At 51.8% G+C, this 20,159-nt stretch overlaps 8 protein-coding genes across 8 annotated transcripts; 4 read left to right on the top strand and 4 right to left on the bottom strand.

The window, feature by feature from the left end:
- Positions 1-1,016: 1,016 nt before the first annotated feature.
- BO66DRAFT_416227 (histone H1/H5 family protein) lies at positions 1,017-2,308 on the bottom strand (the record flags this gene model as incomplete). Its single annotated transcript, XM_025649583.1, has 7 exons — positions 1,017-1,175; positions 1,241-1,414; positions 1,495-1,550; positions 1,679-1,809; positions 1,934-1,956; positions 2,118-2,143; positions 2,239-2,308. 7 exons carry the CDS (start codon positions 2,306-2,308, stop codon positions 1,017-1,019), a joined length of 639 nt encoding a protein of 212 aa, XP_025497851.1.
- A 2,500-nt stretch (positions 2,309-4,808) lies between these two features.
- On the bottom strand, positions 4,809-6,632 carry fen1 (multifunctional nuclease RAD27). The gene is made up of 5 exons (XM_025648488.1): positions 6,527-6,632; positions 6,351-6,436; positions 6,249-6,253; positions 5,627-6,188; positions 4,809-5,568 (listed from the first exon to the last, which is right to left on the bottom strand). The coding sequence occupies exons 1-5, from the start codon at positions 6,537-6,539 to the stop codon at positions 5,047-5,049; spliced, it is 1,188 nt and encodes a 395-aa protein (XP_025497850.1). The 5' UTR covers positions 6,540-6,632; the 3' UTR covers positions 4,809-5,046.
- Positions 6,633-6,921: 289 nt separating this feature from the next.
- On the top strand, positions 6,922-9,793 carry BO66DRAFT_476130 (uncharacterized protein). Its single transcript, XM_025653299.1, has 4 exons — positions 6,922-7,510; positions 7,587-8,430; positions 8,499-8,775; positions 8,831-9,793. Exons 1-4 carry the CDS (start codon positions 7,230-7,232, stop codon positions 9,658-9,660), a joined length of 2,232 nt encoding a protein of 743 aa, XP_025497849.1. The 5' UTR covers positions 6,922-7,229; the 3' UTR covers positions 9,661-9,793.
- A 694-nt stretch (positions 9,794-10,487) lies between these two features.
- BO66DRAFT_337248 (acyl-CoA dehydrogenase) lies at positions 10,488-11,984 on the top strand (the record flags this gene model as incomplete). Its single annotated transcript, XM_025644323.1, has 4 exons — positions 10,488-10,713; positions 10,783-11,698; positions 11,764-11,873; positions 11,938-11,984. 4 exons carry the CDS (start codon positions 10,488-10,490, stop codon positions 11,982-11,984), a joined length of 1,299 nt encoding a protein of 432 aa, XP_025497848.1.
- On the bottom strand, positions 11,984-12,443 carry BO66DRAFT_396510 (uncharacterized protein). Its single transcript, XM_025648487.1, has one exon. The coding sequence runs from the start codon at positions 12,230-12,232 to the stop codon at positions 12,062-12,064; it is 171 nt and encodes a 56-aa protein (XP_025497847.1). The 5' UTR covers positions 12,233-12,443; the 3' UTR covers positions 11,984-12,061.
- A 948-nt stretch (positions 12,444-13,391) lies between these two features.
- On the top strand, positions 13,392-15,265 carry BO66DRAFT_255575 (putative ubiquitin conjugating enzyme (UbcD)). The gene is made up of 6 exons (XM_025643002.1): positions 13,392-13,486; positions 13,683-13,841; positions 14,064-14,109; positions 14,280-14,309; positions 14,457-14,640; positions 14,700-15,265. The coding sequence occupies exons 2-6, from the start codon at positions 13,798-13,800 to the stop codon at positions 14,837-14,839; spliced, it is 444 nt and encodes a 147-aa protein (XP_025497846.1). The 5' UTR covers positions 13,392-13,486; positions 13,683-13,797; the 3' UTR covers positions 14,840-15,265.
- Positions 15,266-15,851: 586 nt separating this feature from the next.
- BO66DRAFT_255684 (VOC family protein) lies at positions 15,852-17,857 on the bottom strand. The gene is made up of 2 exons (XM_025643004.1): positions 17,557-17,857; positions 15,852-17,496 (listed from the first exon to the last, which is right to left on the bottom strand). Exons 1-2 carry the CDS (start codon positions 17,730-17,732, stop codon positions 15,894-15,896), a joined length of 1,779 nt encoding a protein of 592 aa, XP_025497845.1. The 5' UTR covers positions 17,733-17,857; the 3' UTR covers positions 15,852-15,893.
- Positions 17,858-18,494, top strand: BO66DRAFT_255724 (uncharacterized protein). The gene is made up of 2 exons (XM_025643005.1): positions 17,858-18,245; positions 18,301-18,494. Exons 1-2 carry the CDS (start codon positions 17,983-17,985, stop codon positions 18,344-18,346), a joined length of 309 nt encoding a protein of 102 aa, XP_025497844.1. The 5' UTR covers positions 17,858-17,982; the 3' UTR covers positions 18,347-18,494.
- The last annotated feature ends 1,665 nt before the right edge of the window (positions 18,495-20,159 follow it).

Here is a 20,159-nt window from a genome sequence, read left to right as displayed (position 1 = left end):
GATAAGCCCGTTAGCCGGCGGGACGGGAAAAGTTTTGTTTGCTGGCTCAAGCTCCTTTTGCATCTCTAGACCCCTCGAGCCCTACTGGTATATATACTGTACATACACACCAAATAATGTCTCAAATGTAGCACAGAAATGCAAAAAAAAAAAATGTTTACGTACTATTTATGACTTTCGAGTTCAAAACTAAAACCAGATTAATTGACCCAAAAACTGACTGACTAAGCGGATAATCCCACATCCTCCCAGTCTTGAAAAGTAATTCCCATTTTTGGTGAATTTGGGTGCAAAGTTTAGCAAAACACACCATCCGTACGCGCTAGGGTATGGACCAGACCTCGTGGTAAATTGCGTATTGGACTGTTGTGCCCATACTTCCTCAGCCGAGCCCAGTAAGAGCACAAGAAGACTCCACCAGTTGATCTGGGTGTCTGGATGGAACATCCAACCCCCTGGGCCCGTGGATTGGCACAAAATTTAAGCTTAGATCGTTCCTTCCGCGTGGTAGACAGTCTTCTTTGCCAATGCCAATAAGCACTGGCATTGCTTGGTGGTGGATCGAATCCTTGAATGACTTGATCGCGGGGCCAGGTCCATGTCCCCTGGATGGTGGCTTGGGCATCGCATACCCATTCCTAGCCCGACCGCTTCAATCACTACAACGGTTTCTGGTTGAACTAAACAAGTGGTTTCATTCCAAAGCGTAACGCCCGTCCTTAGACTGGCGTACAAAGCATAGCACGCAATTGAATAACATATCCCGTTGCAAAATCCACCGCAAGACGCCGACCCTACCAACAGAAAAGAAACGACCGAGTAAGCAGTCCACAGCATATCCCAGATACAATCATCCCATCCTTCAAGGAGATTGGTGGCCGAGAGAGAAAAAATTACAAACGAAGGAAGGGGACACAACCCAAAAGATATAACCCCGAGGACACATCGCAAACAGAGAAACGGGCCAAAAAGATCAAAGGTAACTGGTCGCTCAAAACGATTGCAAAGAAATTCCCTTAGGCAGAGGCGGCGGCAGCGGCGGGGGCAGCCTTCTCCTTCTTCGCAGTAGTAGTAGTAGACTTCTTGCTCTTCGCAGCAGGCTTGGCCGTTGTCTTGGTCACGCGTCCAGACTTGGTAGTGCTGGTGACCTTAGGTTGATCGACAACGGCCGGGGCCTGCGTGGAAATCAGCATCCAGCGCGGAGAACAAGGGGGGCGGGGGCAAACACAGCATTACTTACAGTGGTCGAGGCCTTGCGAGGCTTGGCAGTGTTGGCCTTAGGTCTGCCAACCGACTTCTTGGTGGTGGTAGTGCCAGTGGCCTTCTTGGTGGTAGACTTGGGCTTCTCGGCCTTCTCAGTCTTCTCGGTCTTGTCAGACTTCTCGGCCTTCTCGCTCTTCTTGGCGGTAGTCTTCTTAGTAGCAGTCTTAGCAGAAGCCTTCTGTCATGGAGTCAGTCATGTGGGTCAGTTGGGAGGATGCGATGGTCACTCACCTTAGCCGGCTTAGGGGCAGCTTCCTTCTTGGCAAGCTTCACGGGACCAGAGGGGCCTGAAGACGCGTCAGCAGGCGTGTCGGAGCGATAAACAAAGACGCGTGCAGAGCAAGCGTAGATGCAAGCTTCACCGTTGACGAGGCGAGGGTTGCAAGTGAGGCGCGCGACTAGATGGTGGACTTACCCTTGGGTTGAGTGAATTCGCCCTTCTCAACACCAGCCTTAATGGCCTTGTTGAACTGGCTGTCGAAAGCAGCCTGCGAAGCAGGAGCAATCTTGTTGTTGGCCAGAACATATTTCTTGATGGACTGGCGGCTACAGGGCAGAGGAGAGGAGCGGGTTAGCTTCAATCGTGACAGACGCTGTGTCGGGTTGCCACGTCGCTGGACGGGCGGGACCCTGCGTCTGGCGGTGATCAGGGAAACACGAGTTAGCTTACCTGCTACCGTTACGCTCTTTGAGCTGTTTAGATAGATGTTAGCGATCCAGCTAGGATGGAACAAGACGGTGCCTGATGGGGCGTTGGGAACAATTAAGCACCGTGACGACGTGTCACGGTCGGCGAAGTTCCCACCCAGCGCCCGTGATCCCACAGCGCACCGGGAACAACGTGATCAACTCACATTCAGGATAGCATCCTTGATCATATCTATATTGATCGAATCAGCAGTCATTCGCGACAAAAATGAAGCTAGAATTAAGATAGCGCGAGGTGGTGGTGGGGAAAGATCAGTCAAAACATACCACGGTAAGAGGCGTGGCTCGAGCCGGACTTCTTGGGCGCGCCGGTGGAGGTAGCTTTCTTGGGAGGCATTTTGGTTAGGAGAAAAGGAAGAAGTTGATGAAAGAGGAGTCAGATAGATGATGAAAGATGTTTAATAGACTCAGGAGATGTCTCGACAAACGTCAGGTTCAAGCAGGGGGGTGGGAGATGGGGAGAATTGTGGCAGAAGAGAAGAAAAGCAATCGACGAGGGAAGGGGTGGAAGGGCCGCGGGGCATCCGCGCTTTATAGGGCAGCGGGTGTTGACACAGGATCACCCTCTGTCTGTCTGCTCTGCTCTGCTCTCAGAAACGAGACGAGACGAGCACAACACGTCAAAAGTATTTCTCCTCTTTTTGCTAATTTAATTTTTTTTTTTCACTCTCTATGGATTTTTATGATAATTCTCTTTTTCTCTTTCCCTTTTTTTTAAAATCTTCATCTAATATATTTTGGTAGTTTTGCTTATGGTAAAGTAGATGTGTTTGATCAGTAAAAAGATCAAGAGCTGCGTTCTAGGGTTGGAGTAATCAGCATTCCCTCTCAACCTGCGATTTCTCTCTCTTTTCACGCGCATGATCCGACTGCTGTCAACCTTGACGCGTTCTTTTGCCCCCTCTATCTTCCCCATTCACCTACCTTCTTTGGCCTTCAAAATTAGCGGATATGCACTCTCGACGGCTCTCCTACCGCCTGAGGTGGTTTAAAATCTTTCCCGAAGGGATATATTCGCTGTTATCAGCAAAAACTCTTGATCCCAGCCGGCCGCGATGCTGTGTTGCTTTTCCCACCTTTCGATCTTACAACCTGATTTCCACCACCCCGTCGCATTCCAACCTACCATCCATCATTCGCAAGACTATTGTACACTCTATCTCCTCTAGGTCTATTCAATTAGTGAGTTTACGTAGTATCTCCAAAATTCTTCTAGTCGATGGTGGGTGACGTGTGGGGATCTCCCTGCGACTCCCGATGATGCCCATCGGTGTCACCCCAACCTTTCCTCTGCAGTTCAATCAAGCTCATGGAGCTAGATGGCAGCTATGATGCTCACAGTCCGACCAACTGCAGTTACTGGTCGGCCCCTTGCATCTCTTGCATCCATTGAGCTGGATCCAGTGGCTTTGAAACGGTGTATAGGGAGCGCGTGGAAGGTTCATTGTTCCACTTGATCTCCTCGTGCGGAGGAGGCTTGGGAAGGTCACGAGGGGGAGGAAATGATGTTATGCACTCCCAACCTTCTCTTCCTCCTCCCACAGCACCACCCCCCCTTCCTTTTTTTCCCTTTCTCCTTTTTCTTGTCCTGGGCAGTTTCCCTCGAATCAATTGTGAGAAGAACTCGAAAAGGGTAGGTCATAGTCGAGGTCCTGAGAGATTGACCTATTGGTGCAAGGCTTTGTCTTTGGGATCCGACGAGCGATCGTCTTGCATCCGTGGTTCCTCATCCGTACAGTTGGTGGTTAGGCGCTCGTGCTGGAATTGAGCTGTCGGTGGGGCCTATTTGGTTCATCCCCGGTTGAATGAACCGAACTCTTCAGATATGTGGTATATGTGAGGGAGGATTTGCTGTGTCTTGTTGTAAATTGATTGAGGATTATGGGGTGAGCGCCACGACGGGTATTTATACATACCCTACGAGCGGTGATCGGAGCGAGACTCTCACACTTGAAGGTTTATACCAAATGTGTAATCGACTCTCATTTCACTGTGTTCTATCATCTCTGCCATGATGTCAAGGGAAAGTATTATCACTTCGTGTAGGCTGTGGTGTCGACTACCTTACCTACTGTACATCAAGGCATGAAGCGGTTCGGCCAGAATCTACCCGTACAACGCCAACCAACAGTAGATTTTCCCCTGCTATCGCATAGTTTATGTACGAAGTGAAGCTCTGAAAACTCCTCTTTCTCTTTCGTCTTCTTGTTCATCACTTCTTGCATGTACAGTAGAGCAAGGCATTGGGTTGTGCGAATGACCGTAGCAGTCCGAATAACTCGAACGGATGAGATATATATTCTCTGATGGACATCCTGGGTGAGCGCATCACCAATGAGCCTCTTGGAAATTACATGCCGAAAGATGAGCAATTCATTATTGAATATATCAAGCAAATAAACAAATCAAGCGCTATAGTTCTGTCGATTCCATACCCATCACTCTCTCAAAATTACATGCCTAGAAGATCGGGGATCGCGTGACCCCACCATTGTCGGGGAATTGTCATCATACCACCGGCGCATCTCGGAGAACAAAGCAAACCAGCTTGATTGTTACAAGCTCACGACTGGCCTCACGGACGAGCATTCAGCTCGATTTACGATGGCTGTGCCGAGTCTGACGGCTCCCCGGTGCAATAAGGTAGGTACTGCTATGCCATCTGGCTTACTTACCTCCTACGGCGGGGTTGAACCCCATTAGTCGATGCGGGTGTGAGACCTGTCCCAAGCATCCGAGGTCATTACCTACATTACATTAAGTTATACTCCACACCGTGTATATACGTACTATGCAACCACCCGTAGCGAACAAGGTAAATTCCATCATCAATAAGTAATAACGCTATGCTAGCGCATCCCCACCAATATAAACGCCTTGCCATGTTTGCGATGACCAGAGCCTTAAAACGCCGCCAAGCTTCAAATCAAGGCACTCTCCCAGAGACGCGATATATCAGGTATTCCCTTGATTGTGTCGATCCCATGGGAACTTAATGAGTGCCTTCGGTTTTTCCCCCCTGCCCGCCCAACCTCGGGGCTCTCGAATTAGATTTCATACTGGGTAGTCCATCAATCAGCCAGCGCCACGGGGTCTGGCCTTGGCCTCCTTTTTAGCCTTAGCCTCATCCTTCTTGCGCTTCTTCTGTTCCTGAATCTTTTCATCATGCTTGCGCTTCAGATTGGCCTTCTCCGCATCCGTTCGGGCTACTGGTTTGAAGAATCCCTCCAGACGGGACTGCTGGGCGGTTTTGAGATTCTTCTGCAGGCGGGCAGCACCGCTGCGGACCCGGTCCTCATTGAAGCCTTTGTCTTCAACCAGGTATTTCACAAGGGCCTCCACGTCGGGCGCTTCCCACTTGAAGTCGCAGTCGGGGTGGTTGGAATCCCGTACGTCGGGATTGAGGAAAAGTTCTCTGGCATCCTGATACGGCCAATCATCGGGAATGACATATTTCTTCTTGGGGTCGTTCTGGATGAACTCAACCACCTTCTCAAGAGTCCCGTGCTCCCGAATCAGTTTCAGTGCCGTGTTCGGACCCACCTTGGGGATGGGTTCCAGGTAGTCGCAGCCGAGTAGGATACAGAGGTCGATGAACTGGTGGAAGGGTAAGCAAGTGCAGAATGATCATGGAGGGTTTGTGTGGGAGATATACCTGCTTGCGATCCATGCCAAGCCCCTCCAGCGCACGGCTTAGGTGAATTTCCTGAATAGGCTCCTTTCTCTGCTCACTAAATGTCAAGTGACGCAGAAGAATGGGTGTTTCGAAGCACAGCGTGTCCATATCTTCCGAAGCGGCAGCATAGACTTTGCCAGCACGCGCAAGCACCGCGCATTGTGCCTCGGCCTCCGTCGGGGCGTCAATGTACGGGATGCCCATCAACTTCAGAAGCTTCTTGCACTCTGCATTGTGTTCCCTGGTGACTCGTACTGTGCGACGAGAGAATTTCTCCACGTCCTCTGCAGTACCCGTCTCCTTGGCCTCCTCGTGCGCTTCCGTCGCCTCGCCTCTCCGGGCAAAACGTTTGGCCAATTCTCCCGATTTGAGCTTTGGCGGAGCGCCATCAAAGACGTATAGAGGCTTGATGCCATTATCGACCATTCTTAGCGTGCGATAGAACATTCCCATCAGGTGTGATGTGGTCTCTCCGGTCTCATTCATGAGCTGCTGACCGTCGGAGCGGACAGCGATGAGGAAGCTGTAGATACTCATGGACCTGAACTGGCATTAGTCACGAAGGAGATTGAAGACCGAGCCGGATCTGGGGATAGCATACGCATCCTGCGACATAAGATAGTGGTTAGCCCTGCTTACAAGCACAGATGCAGCTAGCCAACTAACTAACAAAAGCAGGGATTCAATTGGGGACTGGACATACTATAGCGACCTTGCGGCCGAAGTGGTTTTTGATCTCTCCCGTCTTTACGGCATCAGGGGCTTCTTCCGAGATTACCGAAAAGAGGTCTAATGGTGGCGGAGATTAGCATTGCTGAGCTCATGAGGGTGTACAGTTGACGATTCGGAATTGGCAAGGTGGTAATTAGCGTGACTTACTTTTAATACCCATGTTGGCTGATCCGGATCTGGGTATACTCGGAAGAGACTATGGATATGTTATGCGACGAGCTTTGCCTGGCGAGCAGGGAGGTGAATAAATGGGATGAAGCAGAAGGAAGGCAGTTCTTGCGGGCCGCGACAAAAAAACGCGGTCTGGGAGAGGTTGAACGCGCCGTGCGTCATAATTAGACCTAATTGGGACTCGGGCGGAGACTCGGGCGATTACCCGTCCCCGGAGTTCTCTTACATAAGCCGGGCTCCACGGCCTAGACTACTAGACTATTAGTAGACTAGCCAGGTAAGTTACTAGGCCTCGGAATGAAATATTAATGAGCAGTGGTTGATTGACTTGTGCTGTGCCCCGTGCTAGACTGACACTTGCCTGCCATTATTATTGCTGCTGCCACTGCTGCTGTACAACTCCTGCAAACCACACAACCTCCAGGAACCCCTCCCCCCCTCCTCTCTCTCTCCGTACTTATAGTACTTCGTCCGTACGCCGCTAACCCCCCGTACTTATTGCCGATCCAAAGCTGCCATGCCAAGCGGCAAGCCCCTCTTCCCTTCTCCGCCTTGAATCTTATCGCAGTAGTGGCTGTGAATCCATTCGCATCGCAACCAGCCATATGCTCACTTGACACTTGATTGCGCGTTTTTCATTTAATTGATTGTTTTTGAAGACGATGAATCCGTTGCCGCCATGAAGCGAAGTCGTCACCTTTTCGAGGCCAATGGCGATAGTCCGTCAGCTATCTCCCCTCAGGATATAGCAGCCCACCGCACCCCCGAACACGATGCACGGCAGAGTCCAAAGCATGTTCCCAAGATCTCGCGCCGAATACGCGCTTGCACAGAGTGCAAGCGGCACAAGGTGCGATGTGACATGAATGAGGGGGAAACGGCATGTCATCGATGTCGCCGGATGGGATTAGAATGTGTGGTCAACAAAAGTCTTCAAACATTGCTAGACGATGAGACAGAGTATTTGATCCCTCCTGCATCCCCTACGGCTTTGAATCACATCAAATCGCTGATTAATTCTGTGCATCACGCAAAGATGGAAGGCAGCGATGGAACTTGCGATGGCGGACTTGCTTCGCAAAGCTCGACTCCCCGAATTATCCTACTACCAAGCGATCAGCAAGTCAGCTGAACCGTCGTCGAAGACGAGGGATCGCAACGACTCTATGGCATCTATAGAAGATGCGCTGTTCCCGACAAGCAACCATAGCGGGGGAACAAAACCCACTGAGCCTGCGCATACCGCAATGACTGAGAATAGTGCACCTAGCACTACCACTCACCGACCGCCGCAGTATTCCCTCGACAGAGAAGAGAACGGAGCATCATCCCTAGTCACTGCTCCTATGGGAAGCTTGTACGAGGTGACTCAGCTGAGCGACATTCAAACCACGTCCCCGGGGAGACACCATGCATTGGACCGGGCCCTTGTCACAGATTTCATATCAGGGGGAGTCGTGGACAAACAAGAAGCAGAGGAACTATTCTCTCATTTCGATCAAGTACTCAGTCGCTACTTATGGGATGGTATATTGCTAAATCACAAGGATCTAACCTCAGTGCGCAATTCTTCCTCAATGCTCTCTGCTGCCATCCTCGCCGTGACAGCTCTTCACATGCCGAGCAAAGAGCGGGTGTATGAAATCTGCTACACCGAGTTCGCGAAACTAGCATCGGAGTCTATGTTAGATCGACATCATACGTTGGATGATCTACGCGCCCTCTGTATAGGGGCCTTTTGGCTTGCCGACGTGAGCTGGAAGCTATCTGGATATGCCGTTCGCATAGCAACGGAGCACAACCTGCATCAATCGTATAGAAAAGCCACACAAGGCTCTCCGGAACATATAGAGCAAGCACGGTTGTGGTATCTCTTATATGTATGTGGTGGAGTTCTCTCGCTGCCCGGCACCGACCATGAGTTGGATCTTATTACTGACCTCCTTAGACCCTAGAACATCATTTTTCCATCGCCTATGGGCGGCCTCCCATAATACACGAAGACTTGAGCATAAAGAACCACAATATTTTCATACAATCCCCGAACACGCAACAAGGGGATTTGCGCCTGCACAGCCAGGTTGATTTGTTCATCATCCTCACCCACATTTACCATGCCTTTGGTCCTGACGTTGACCTGGAGGTTCCTGATAGCCAATTCTCCGAGATTGATAAGTTCGATGCTGCTCTTGCGGACTGGCAATCGTCCTGGATCCCTCGCCTAGGTATGTCGCTGCTGTCGATGCTCGTTGACACAATGCGCTAATCCAGACAACACAGTGGGGAGTCGATATGTCGGAAAGTATCCCTACAAAGCGGTCTATCTACACTACCACTTCTCTCGCTTGCAGCTCAATTCGGTCGCTCTGCGAACCTATCATTCGTCCAGCTCTACGCGGCCCATGTCCAATGAGCGGAAGCACCGAGCAAGTATAGCAATACGATCAGCTATTGACACGCTTCGGGTCGTCCTTGATGAGCCCGACATCGAACGGGCTTTGGTGGGGGTTCCGCTCTACCTTCACAGTATGATCACTTTCGCGGCTGTATTTTTGTTGAAAATCGCTGCGAAAGGCTGCTCAAGTGGTGCGACGGGGACTACGGGCCAGCAAAATTCCATCGCATCGGCCGGCTTGCTCATCGAGGTCGGGTATGTTCGTGCGCTGGTTAGCCGGATCATTGACATGATGGTCTCGTGCAGCAAACGCGCCAGTGAGCACCATCTTAGTCATCACATTGCCCGTGGCTTGAAGAAGATGCTTACAGGCTTGGAGGAGTTCGAGAAGCGAACCAGCAATAGCACCCTGTCCTTGGGACAGAATTCTCAGGATAATACCTCGTTGTCCAAACCTGTTGTCGTCCCTGGACCGCAAACTCTGGGTGGACGGGAATCGATCCTCAACCACAACCACCCACCGGCCTTGTTGGGGGTAGCACCACTCTCAGCAGAGAGAGGAAGTACTTCCGAGTCCAATCCCGGTAATGAGAAGCAAGAGGTTGGACTTTGGGAGGGCTCGGTCGATCCGATGATGGCTGATTTATGGGGGTTTGACGAGGAGTATTTCCCAACCGGAGTCTTCGATTTTCTTCAGTCTCAGATGCCTGCTTAGAGATGTTATATACATAGAGCATAACGATAACGACAGGAGACGAATTGCGCAGGACGCATGCAATGACGACGAATATATGTTACTATGTTGAGTCTGGTGTTGTTGTTGGGGTGGGGCGGTACCAGGATGTGAGAATGGGGTGCTATTTGAGTAGGAATCTATCTATATACCTAGTAGCAGAAGACTGCTGCATACGTACTCATAAACACAGGTAAACCTCGCACCTGGCAGTACTGGATGTATGTACTCAGGGCTGTAGGCAGGTCTTCCCTATCAATGTTCTGGAGAGAGCTTATCGATCTTATCGATTGGATGGAAGGGCCGACGGGGACGGAAGGCAAGCCGAAGTCTCCGCCCTTCACTGCATTTCAACTCCTCCGCGGATCGATCGGTTCGAGGTTCAACCATCTTCTTCTTTTCCTCGAAAGGACAAGAAAAGTACCTTTTTAAATAGGGAGCATTGGCGCCTGTCCAGCTCGGCGTTCTCTATCTTCTTCCAGTCTATTCAGGTTGTTGGGTCATTGTGCTCTTCCGTGCTCCTTGAGTATTTAGTACAGTACAGTACAAACAACGTCTTCCGACGGGATTTACCGAGGCTGTGTTTTGAGTGCCGTCTCCCCGCAACCTTGAACGCTTCTTCCAGCTCAGTAAGAAGAGATTCCCGCCCGCTTTCCCTTCCCCTCACCCCTTGGTGACGTCGATGCATTCCCACGTCTCTTCTTCGATCACAATTAAACTGATCAATTGAGCATCTGGGCGATAGAACATTTGTATAGACTGCTCTTCCAAGTTTCACACTTTTCCTCCCATCGGATTTCTTCTCGAAGATGAACCCGTTCGTTCTCCGCACGGCCTCGCGCCACCTCCGGGCGGCAAACCGCCTATATGCAGCACCTGCCACTGCCGCGTCACTCGCCAATTCCAAACGTGGATATGCGACTTTTGACTGGGAAGACCCTCTGGTTGCATCCGAACTGTATACTGAGGAGGAGTTGGCAATTCAAGATACCGCCCGGCAGTACTGCCAGGAACGTCTGCTGCCTCGTGTTCTCGGTAGGTGATCCAAGTCAGTGGTAGCAATGTATGGGATGCGATTGTGACTGACCTTGGTGCTCCGATTAGATGCCTACCGAAATGAAGACTACGACCGCAAGATTCTCGAGGAAATGGGCGAGCTCGGCCTTCTCGGCGCCAGCATCGAAGGATACGGATGCGCAGGAGCCAGCACCGTGGCATCTGGATTGATCACCAAGGAAGTTGAGCGCGTGGATTCGGGATACCGCTCAGGGATGTCGGTGCAGAGCTCTCTGGCAATGACGGCCATTCATGACTTCGGTACGCAAGAGCTCAAGGATCGCCTCCTCCCCGAGCTGGCGAAGGGCAAGTTGGCTGGCTGCTTTGGCCTCACCGAACCCAACCACGGCTCCGACCCGGGCTCTATGGAAACAGTGGCACGGGAGCATCCCACTAAGAAGGGATACTACTTGTTATCTGGTACCAAGACCTGGATCACCAACTCCCCGATCTCGGACATCATGGTTGTCTGGGCTAAGCTGCAGACCACGGGCAAAATCCGGGGGTTTGTCGTCGAGCGCAGCCAATGCCCTCCTGGCACGCTGGAAACCCCCGCCATCAAGAACAAGACCGCTCTGCGTGCCTCGATCACGGGCATGATCCAGATGGACGACTGTCCTGTCCCTGCGGAGAACATGTTCCCGGAGGTACAGGGCCTTGCGGGTCCTTTCACATGTCTTAATAGTGCTCGGTTGGGTATCGCGTTTGGCGCCATGGGTGCCCTTGAGGACTGCTTGGACCGGGCCCGGACGTATGCCCTGGAAAGGAAGCAGTTCAAGGGCAACCCATTGGCGAAGTACCAACTGATCCAGAAGAAGCTGGCGGATGCGGCGACGGACGCGGCTTACGGTACCCTGGCTGCGACGCAAGTAGCGCGGTTGAAGGATGCTGGCAAATGCACCCCTGAAATGATCTCGATGGTTAAGCGACAGAACTGTGATCGTGCCTTGGCTAACTCGCGGATGTATGGACCCACCCTCTCTATTGACCCTCGAAGACACAGCTGACCCTCTATTTTCTGAACTGCAGACTCCAAGAGGTCTTCGGCGGCAATGCGACCAGCGATGAATACCATATTGCCCGCCACGTTGCCAACTTGTTCGTGGTGCAAACCTACGAGGGACAGAGTGACATTCATAGTACGGATCCCCCCACCCCCCCTTTCCCCGCCTTAGTACTCAAAATACTTACAACTCATCATAGCTCTAATACTTGGACGGGCCATCACGGGCGTTCAAGCCTTCGTCTAGCGCAAGCAGCCCCGTCGCATCTCCAGTATAAAAGCATGACAGTCAATGTTCCCGGTCAGATGATGGCATACCGTAAGTCAGCTCGTCCACGCCACCACACATGCCCACATCATACCACATATGTACATAAGCAGCCAGTCATTCCGTGACCGAGTACCGAATTCAACATAGATCCAAACATTCATCTTGTAGTCAGCCTTCTCGGACGATTCTCGAGACCGCAAGCGCCGTCCTGAATCACGTGCCATGTGCTGCGCCACGTGGGACCTTGGCAAACCGATGTTCGGGAAACTGCCGTTTGTGCTGGCGCTGGTGCTTGTATGTAAAACCGAGTTAAGTTACTGGTAACTGTTCCGATGGAACAGGCTGAATCTACCACTGAACAGCCACACTACATCTTCGCCGCATTCGATGACGAGCGAGGGAGGCGAGACGAGGCGAGGCGAGGCAAAGTGAACCCGAACCCTCATGAGGAATATTCAAGCCCAAAGGATTGACACCGACGTGGCGGAGGAATGAGGACTACTATGTACTGAGTAGTCACCTGGGAGCCCAGTTGCCTGCTCTCGACCGTAAGGCTGCTGAATCCAGCGGAAGGGGGCTTAGTGGTGTATCGAGTAATTAGGTACTGTAGTTCTACTCGAGTCTACAGTACAGTAGATTTATGTTATTGACTGTAGTTAAGCAGCAGTAATATTTCACCTTCTAGTAATGTGTGCCTGATTTTAGTTCACATGGGACATGTCGTATGAATGCGTACCCCGTAGAATGCGGGATGACATACGGCACAGTCTCCGTACTCGAGTATGTTTCGGAAACAATTAATGAAACAAACAAGAAAAAAGGAAAAAGAAAAAAAGAAGTGGCAAGATGCAGGAAATTCAGAACCAAACCCGGATTGGGAAGAACCTCACTAACGTGGCTGGAAGTAACCATGATTTGGTCGATGAGCCTTGAGAAGTGGGATTCCCCACTTTCGATGACTCGACCCCCACAGCCCTGAGGCCATCTTAAGTCTTTTTCTTTCCCATATCGAGGGGTATCTATCTGGCGAACTTGCCTTGGTGGTACTGTTCATGGGATTCCAGGATGTGGATGTTGCTGAAAGAGGCGAGAAAAGAAATTGAAGTTATTAATAAGTAGTTAGTTATTGATTGCATAGTATGGGCTGATGAGGTGTGCTGTCTGGACAGTACCAGTACAATACAGTACAGTATGAGGGGAGTATGTGGCTGATGCAGGTCTTAGCCAGCAGGAACCAGAAAGCTGACGGCTGACTCAGCGGTCGGCTGAGGTGAGGATGAGAAATGGGTTGGTAATGACAATACCTAGTACGGTAACGGAGAGTGGGCCACACCCGCCTTTTCTTCTTCCTTCCTTCCTTGCCTAGTCTTTCTTTCCCCTCCCTCTTTTTCCTCTCTCTCTCTCTCTCTCTCTTTTCTTTCTCTTCCTCTTCCTCTTCCCTCTTTCCTCGTCTTCCCGACGTAATCAAACCCGTCTCTGTGAGTGAGTCTTCTTTCCTGCCCCTCCTCTTCTTTCCCAACACCAACTTTGCCTACTACCCCCTACCTCTTCCTTATTAGACTGGATTTTATAATCTCTATATACTCTTTGTTCTTATATTTATCGTCTCTCCTCCTCCTCCTCCTCGACAGTGGACCCTGTCTCCTTTTACTGACTGTGTTGGTGCTTGAGCAGTTTTCCCACCTTCAAATTCGATACCCGCCTTTCTCTTCCTCCCCTCCCTCCCCTCCCCCTCTCTTTCGACACTTCATTCAGGGGTCTTTCCCTCCACTCTTTCCCAGATCACAGCATGGCTCTCAAGCGTATTAACAAGGAACTCACTGACCTCGGCCGGTAAGCGCTCTCTCAACGTCTTCTTTCCTTGGGTCTATCCACCTCATTCGGATGCCGCCATGATGATGGCTCCCGGGCGCCTCACACCCCACCACAGCCGCGGGGTGCTCTTCGAGTCATCTGCCCTACTATACCACACCTCATCCATCAACAAAATCGCCAGATTCTGTGATGACTTCACCCTGCAGCATAGGCTAACGTAGTGTTATTCTTGCATTATAGTGATCCCCCCTCTTCCTGCTCTGCTGGTCCTACCGGAGATGACCTGGTATGCCCTCATCCCCTCCCGCGTGCCTCTTGTCCAAACACGGTCGCTTCGCCCCCCTCATGCCGACCGCGGCGGGGCTGCTCAACAACGCAGACCGTTCATGTTACCTTTCTGTCCGCAATTCTCTGGTGGACAATCATGCTGACTGAATTCTTTTTCTGCGCGCTTAGTTCCACTGGCAAGCAACTATCATGGGTCCTGTGAGTCTCCTAGAATCCATCCCTGGATGTACGACACGGTCGGGCTTGTCTTGGCCCTCTTTCGAGAGACGGAGATGACCTACGCTCGTACTGACAGGGCATCTTTTAATGGTTGTACCGCATGTGTACTAACGTAGCCTTTGCCAGGGTGACTCCCCATACTCGGGAGGCGTTTTCTTCTTGAACATCCACTTCCCCACCGACTACCCATTTAAGCCCCCGAAGGTCAACTTCACCACCCGCATCTACCACCCCAACATCAACTCGAACGGCAGCATCTGTCTTGACATTCTCAGAGACCAATGGAGCCCTGCTCTCACGATCTCCAAGGGTTCGTTCCTTCCCGTTGCGCCCCCTATCGGCTTTCACACCCGCTAACTCCATCCGCAGTGCTACTCTCGATTTGCTCGATGCTCACCGACCCCAACCCCGACGATCCGTTGGTGCCCGAGATTGCGCACGTGTACAAGACCGACCGTCCTCGGTACGAGGCGACCGCGCGTGAATGGACTCGCAAATACGCTATCTGATCTTCGCAATTCAAATTTCCACGGCCACCTTGGTCTTCCCACTCGCTTCTGCGTCTTCTTTCCAAATCGTTAGATCAGATCCGAAGCCTGGCGTACCGTGATCGTAGATCCTTTCCTTGTTTTCAGTTTGCGCGTCTGATTCCCCTTTACCTCAAACCCCTTATTTCACTTTCTCTTGGCGGGAAATGTCATATTCAACGATCATTATGACCAATTCTCATTATGCATTCATGGCATTTTTTTATTTTCTCTGAATGGAGTCGGATCCCATGTTACAATGTTGAACATTAAACCCCAGGCTGTTTTCCTCGGGTCGGGGGTGGTTGGTGGTGGACGTGGGAAGGATGGTTCGAGGTTGGTCGTGACGGTCGAAGTAGTGGTGGGGGTGATGGAAGGCCGATGGACGACATGATGAGGTTGCTAGTGGTGGGTTTGGTTTGTATCAGATAGTGCATTCAGGAGCCAAGCTAATCCCAAACTGGTGACTTGAGACTTTCTTTGTAATAGGTGTCTAGCAGTAGTGTGTCCTCCATGCCCTAGTTGCTCTGGTTGGCACTTGGGGTGGCAGATTGTAATCCCCTAACACGTGACTGGCGTGGTTTAAGAGCCTTCGTGCGGTGAGATCTCCAAGACAAACAGTCAAAGCAGAGCTATAATTCATCTCGTCACTTATATTCATTCACATATAGGAGAATTTGAAAAGAAAGCTAAAGCCATATGATACCTTTATCGCCATGCCCGTAAAAAAAAACCACAACCAGAAAAGATCAGAACGCCCCGTTATGATGCGAACAGATGTATGTATGTTGTGTATATGTCCCATGTATGTAGCAAGCAAAATAGAACCAGGCCTCACATTGCTAAGGTACATGTCTGGAGGGATGCAAGGAATTCAATCACTGTTGACTTCGGATTGTATGGCGAAGACCACGCGCGGGAGGAAAGAAACCCGGGCCTGGTTCAAGCAGTAAGGTAATTATCGTAAGAAAAAAAACGACAGTGGTCCAAAAGACAGATGACAGGTAAAAGATGGATGCCCAAGAGCTGGATGCGTTCACGCAACCTGGCTACTGCCCCGACGACTGCTCATTTTGGACGCTGCCTTGGAAGGGGCGATGCTTCCACCACCACCACCGCCCGCCTTCATGGTCCGCTGGGAGACATTGCTGGAGACTTGGCTGACACTGTCACTTGGCTTGACAGGCTCATCAAATTTGCTAGAGTGTTTCGAGACGCGAGACCCAGCGGCCTTCGAGGCATGGGACTTGTGGGAGTAGGATGAGCGCCGAGAATCATCCACTTGGCTGATCGAATCGTCAGGAGTCACGTTGCTCCGAACATCAAGGTCGATAACACTCTCTGGGAGAGGCACTTCGCGGGCCGAGACACCCGATTTGGCCCCGCTACGGTAGGAAGCAAGGGACCCGATGGAGGAGCCCTCCGGAATAGGGGCTTGCCGTGCAGAGCGAACGGATGAGGCTGTGCTCCCTGGCGGGAGAGTGCGAGGTGTAGAGTGGTGGGAGTGAGATGACCGGTGAGAGCCATGGTGGGATTCTTGATAATTGCCCTTAGACGGTTTGATGGTCGACGCCGAATAGACGCTTTCCCGATCCATCGCCCGCGACTTATCGGGAAAACTGCTGATCAAAGTGCTTTCATAGCCCCGAGATTGCGAGTCCGGCTGCCCGTACTCGATTGCGCGTAGGGGAATGTCCCGGGTACTGTAAACGCTTCCTTCCGAGGCCCGGCGCCCGTTCTCATCGAGATACACGCTGCCGCCGCTGCCGCGGGGAGCAAACTCCGTTCCTTCATAGATAGTGCTTGCACGCGGGTTCTTCGACGTCACGCTACGAGTGAGCATCGGCCGGCCATCAGACCGAACGGAGTAAGTACTCCGGGCTGGGCCTGCCTCGATGGCCTTGAAGTTGGGGTACTCTTGCGTCTGAGAAGAGGCTTGGGACGGGGAGAGGAGCTGAGCAATATCCTTAGGAGAAAACTGGGAAGGCGCGGAGTTGGTTTCAGTGGACTCAGTCGAGTCGCCTTTGGCGATGGCATAAGCCAAGGCCGCACCCGCTGCGGCTCCGATGAGAGTGCCAACAATCGTCTTGGCCGTTTTGTCATTGTCTGTCTTCTGCGTTGTATGTGTCGTGTGGTGTACAATGTAGGTCGGCGACGGAGCTGGTTGAATATCGCGCGGCGGCTGGTAATGATCCCGACTCACCATTGACGGGGCGCCTCGCTCGAGAGGCACCGCTCTCTCGATGGTAGTATTTGTCTTCGACACGTACGACCGAGCTTCTGACCGGGCTTCCGATCGAGGCGGGGCAATACTTTCGGTTTTGACTGAGCTGGCTCTGCTGCTCGCCTTCGAGACGACAGATCCGTTCTCCAACAAGGCCAGAGCTGGCCGGCTGATCTCCGACTTGACTACTGACTTGACCTCGGACCTGGCCGAGGAACTGCTGGGTCGGTAGACAGCCTCAATACTATTACCGTCAAAGTCGATCACCGCGGCGCTGTAGTAGCCGGACTCTGAGTCGCGCATTTTGGGCTCTCCGTGGATCTTGCCACCGGCCTTGAGCGCACTAATGAAGAAAGTTCCTACTGCATCCTTGGAGGTTGCTGGGAAGGCGACATGTGCTGCACCGGCTGGAACTCTGAAGAGCTTCGTTAGTCGTCGCCCAACGCTTCACATGGTGCAATAGCCAATAACTTACCCTGGCTTCTGTTCGGTTATCCAGAAATCAGCGGGCTCGCCTTGCTTCTGACCGAAACCAATGTAGTCATCATGGCGGCCAATAAATTGATAGCCGAGCGGTTGTAAGCAGGAAAGGAAGAAGGAAGTGGAGGTTGGAAGGTGGGAAACGGTCAAGGTAAGATGTGAAAGAGGCATGATGGCGGTTATTTGCTCACTGGAGGTAATTCTCCGTGAGCATCGAAGGGTATAAGTGTTGGGATTGGCAAGTCTCCGGAAAGGTTGCGAAGTAAGGGGGGGTTGAGACCCAAGGATATACAACGATGGAGTGCCGGTTCCCCAGTAAGAGGAATTCCTGGGTGAGGTGACTGCAGCGTTGACGTTAAGTCAAGCGACGTGAAGAAGGATTATATACACGCAGCCGGGAGAGATTGAGGTAGATGAGATCATGAGGGGGAAGGAGAAACGAAAAGACCAGGCGAGAAGCAGCACTATTTCAAGGCAAAATGTCGGCCCTCCTTTAGGATTCAGGGAGGAATCACGCAGAATGCCCAACTGTGATCCAATCACGAGCGTTTCGAAGCCACTGCTAGACCAAGATAAAATTATCGTGCGAATAAAGCCAGTTGTTCCAACCAAGGGGAATCAGGCCGACTACCGCAGGCTGGCCTGCATCCATTCGCATGGCGTCCAGACAACAATGAATGCCCAGTGAGTCCACGAGGCATCAAGTCCCCGTCCGGGCAGCGCTGACTCCTATCGGTAGGTCTTCGCCCCTCGCCAGAGGCCCATGGCGGATACTCTTTCGGTGAAGCTAGATCGAAGCTAGCGACGAGGGGAAGTTGCTCAGAGGGACCGCCAGGTCACCGTGGGGGAGGCCGGCGGACGGTGCGGTAGGTGGCCCTGCCCATGGCGGACGGGGCGCCTATCAGGAAACGGTGGGGAAAGCGTCGGAGCCAGGTGCAAACAACGGCATCATGTCAGAAAAGAAAGTTGGGTGAGGCGAGAGGGTCCTTGAACGAGGTGGACGATAGGGATTGGCAGGAGTGGAGCATGGCCATGTCCCAGAAGGGAGAGATGCTGAAACCGCGATGAAGGGTGTCGGCCATGCAGGAAGAGCCAACAGCAACCGAACTCAGACGCTGCAGAGAGGGCTCTTCGCTCAGTCGGGGCCTGGCATTGGGCCTCCTGATCTCAGAATTAAATCGCCGGGGGTCACTCAGAACGAGCAAGCAACGAATGACGGTCAGGCATGACAGCAAACAGCCAGTCTGGGGAGCCACTGAGGGGCAGCCTGCTGGATTGATGGGTTGTCTCGTTGGTTCCTGCTTCGGGCACGTCTGCTGCTGCAACTACTAATTAATGGACGGTGTGATCTGACCGCCAGAAAGTGCCCCTCTTTATCGAATTTTCCCGTGATTCGAAATTTCTGCGGCCTAGGTGCCGATGCATGGCGAATCATGCAACAAAGAAGGTTATAGATCTAGGCGACTGTCGGAGATTGAAAGTTGGGGGCAAGACTCAGGGGAAGGGAGGGAGGCAAAGAGGCAATTTTCCTCATCTCATGGCAAGCCTGGATTGGTACTCCATCCGACTAGAGTGCGACCCATGTAGATGAGTACTCAAAGAACAAGCTCAGCGCACCGGAGAGTGTGAGGAGGGGTGATCGTCAAAGCATTGACGTGCATAACAAGAACACCTCACAAGGTCGGCAAACCATGCTGGGGGCCGATATCCGGCAGCTGGCGGCGACAAGGAAGGAAGCCAGTCAGTGATCATCAGGATGTCATAGCCTTTCGATGATTATGGTATGGTCCGAGTGCTCAGGAGTAGGGAGTAACTTACTCCATCGCAGACTCCCAGTACAGGAGTCCGTACCTAGACTAGATGGCGGGGCCATGGCGAGGAAAGGCGGGCGATCCACTTGCTGTTGGCATGTCTGCATGCCACGTCGAACAGGCGACTCCGTTTTCCAGCCACCAGCGCACCAATCAAGTAGGATTGTCAATGATTATTGAGAGGCAACCACGGAATGGAAAAGAAAAAGAAAAAAAAAGAAGAAAAAGAAATCAAGGAAGGAAGTGTGACTAGAGTGATCGAGTGAGTGAGTGAGTGAGTGAGTGAGTGAGTGAGTGAGTGAGTGAGTGAGTGAGTGAGTGAGTGAGTGAGTGAGTGAGTAAGTGAGTAAGTGAGTGAGTGGTGTGGCAATGGAGATGTAGTTCAGGATAAGGAGAGAAGGATCGGAGAGAGTGGAAAAGACCTTAGTATGTACTATGTATGAATGAATACCGCGAGTAACTGAATACTATACCTACAGCCTGGAGTAACTTGGTACCTACCTGGTACCGTGGACCTATACATACATACCTACTATGAGCCTGGAGCAGGAGCATGATTGCCTGATTCAGAAGGAGTGGCCTACCTCAGCTCAGCTCCTCCGCTCAGTGCCTGTAGGTACAGTACAGTACAACAGTACAGTACACTAAGCACTACTACTACTACTACTACCAGCACCACTGTCCATACTTGAGGCATCCTCTGGCATCCTCTGGCATCCTCTGGCATCCTCTGGCATCCTCTGGCATCCTCTGGCATCCTCTGGCATCCTCTGGCATCCTCTGGCAT

Source organism: Aspergillus aculeatinus, assembly GCF_003184765.1.
Source record: "Aspergillus aculeatinus CBS 121060 unplaced genomic scaffold BO66scaffold_91, whole genome shotgun sequence".
Taxonomy (NCBI): Eukaryota; Fungi; Ascomycota; class Eurotiomycetes; order Eurotiales; family Aspergillaceae; genus Aspergillus; species Aspergillus aculeatinus.
This window is presented reverse-complemented; position numbering and strand designations above follow the sequence as displayed.

What these genes read in the sequence shown, in the direction of transcription:
- fen1 (XM_025648488.1), bottom strand. An exon ending in TTGGCATGGATCGCAAGCAG is followed by an intron (nt 5,569 to 5,626) that starts GTATATCTCCCA and finishes CCCTTCCACCAG; the next exon opens with TTCATCGACCTCTGTATCCT.
- BO66DRAFT_476130 (XM_025653299.1), top strand. Translation starts at nt 7,230, where the DNA reads ATGAAGCGAAGTCGTCACCTTTTCGAGGCCAATGGCGATAGTCCGTCA. An exon ending in TTGCTAGACGATGAGACAGA is followed by an intron (nt 7,511 to 7,586) that starts GTATTTGATCCC and finishes CATCACGCAAAG; the next exon opens with ATGGAAGGCAGCGATGGAAC. An exon ending in GTCCTGGATCCCTCGCCTAG is followed by an intron (nt 8,776 to 8,830) that starts GTATGTCGCTGC and finishes CAGACAACACAG; the next exon opens with TGGGGAGTCGATATGTCGGA.
- BO66DRAFT_396510 (XM_025648487.1), bottom strand. Translation starts at nt 12,232, where the DNA reads ATGGCACGTGATTCAGGACGGCGCTTGCGGTCTCGAGAATCGTCCGAG.
- BO66DRAFT_255575 (XM_025643002.1), top strand. Translation starts at nt 13,798, where the DNA reads ATGGCTCTCAAGCGTATTAACAAGGAACTCACTGACCTCGGCCG. An exon ending in GTCCTACCGGAGATGACCTG is followed by an intron (nt 14,110 to 14,279) that starts GTATGCCCTCAT and finishes CTGCGCGCTTAG; the next exon opens with TTCCACTGGCAAGCAACTAT. An exon ending in AAGCAACTATCATGGGTCCT is followed by an intron (nt 14,310 to 14,456) that starts GTGAGTCTCCTA and finishes AGCCTTTGCCAG; the next exon opens with GGTGACTCCCCATACTCGGG.
- BO66DRAFT_255684 (XM_025643004.1), bottom strand. Translation starts at nt 17,732, where the DNA reads ATGCCTCTTTCACATCTTACCTTGACCGTTTCCCACCTTCCAACCTCC. An exon ending in ATAACCGAACAGAAGCCAGG is followed by an intron (nt 17,497 to 17,556) that starts GTAAGTTATTGG and finishes GAAGCTCTTCAG; the next exon opens with AGTTCCAGCCGGTGCAGCAC.
- BO66DRAFT_255724 (XM_025643005.1), top strand. Translation starts at nt 17,983, where the DNA reads ATGAGGGGGAAGGAGAAACGAAAAGACCAGGCGAGAAGCAGCACTATT. An exon ending in CAGACAACAATGAATGCCCA is followed by an intron (nt 18,246 to 18,300) that starts GTGAGTCCACGA and finishes TCCTATCGGTAG; the next exon opens with GTCTTCGCCCCTCGCCAGAG.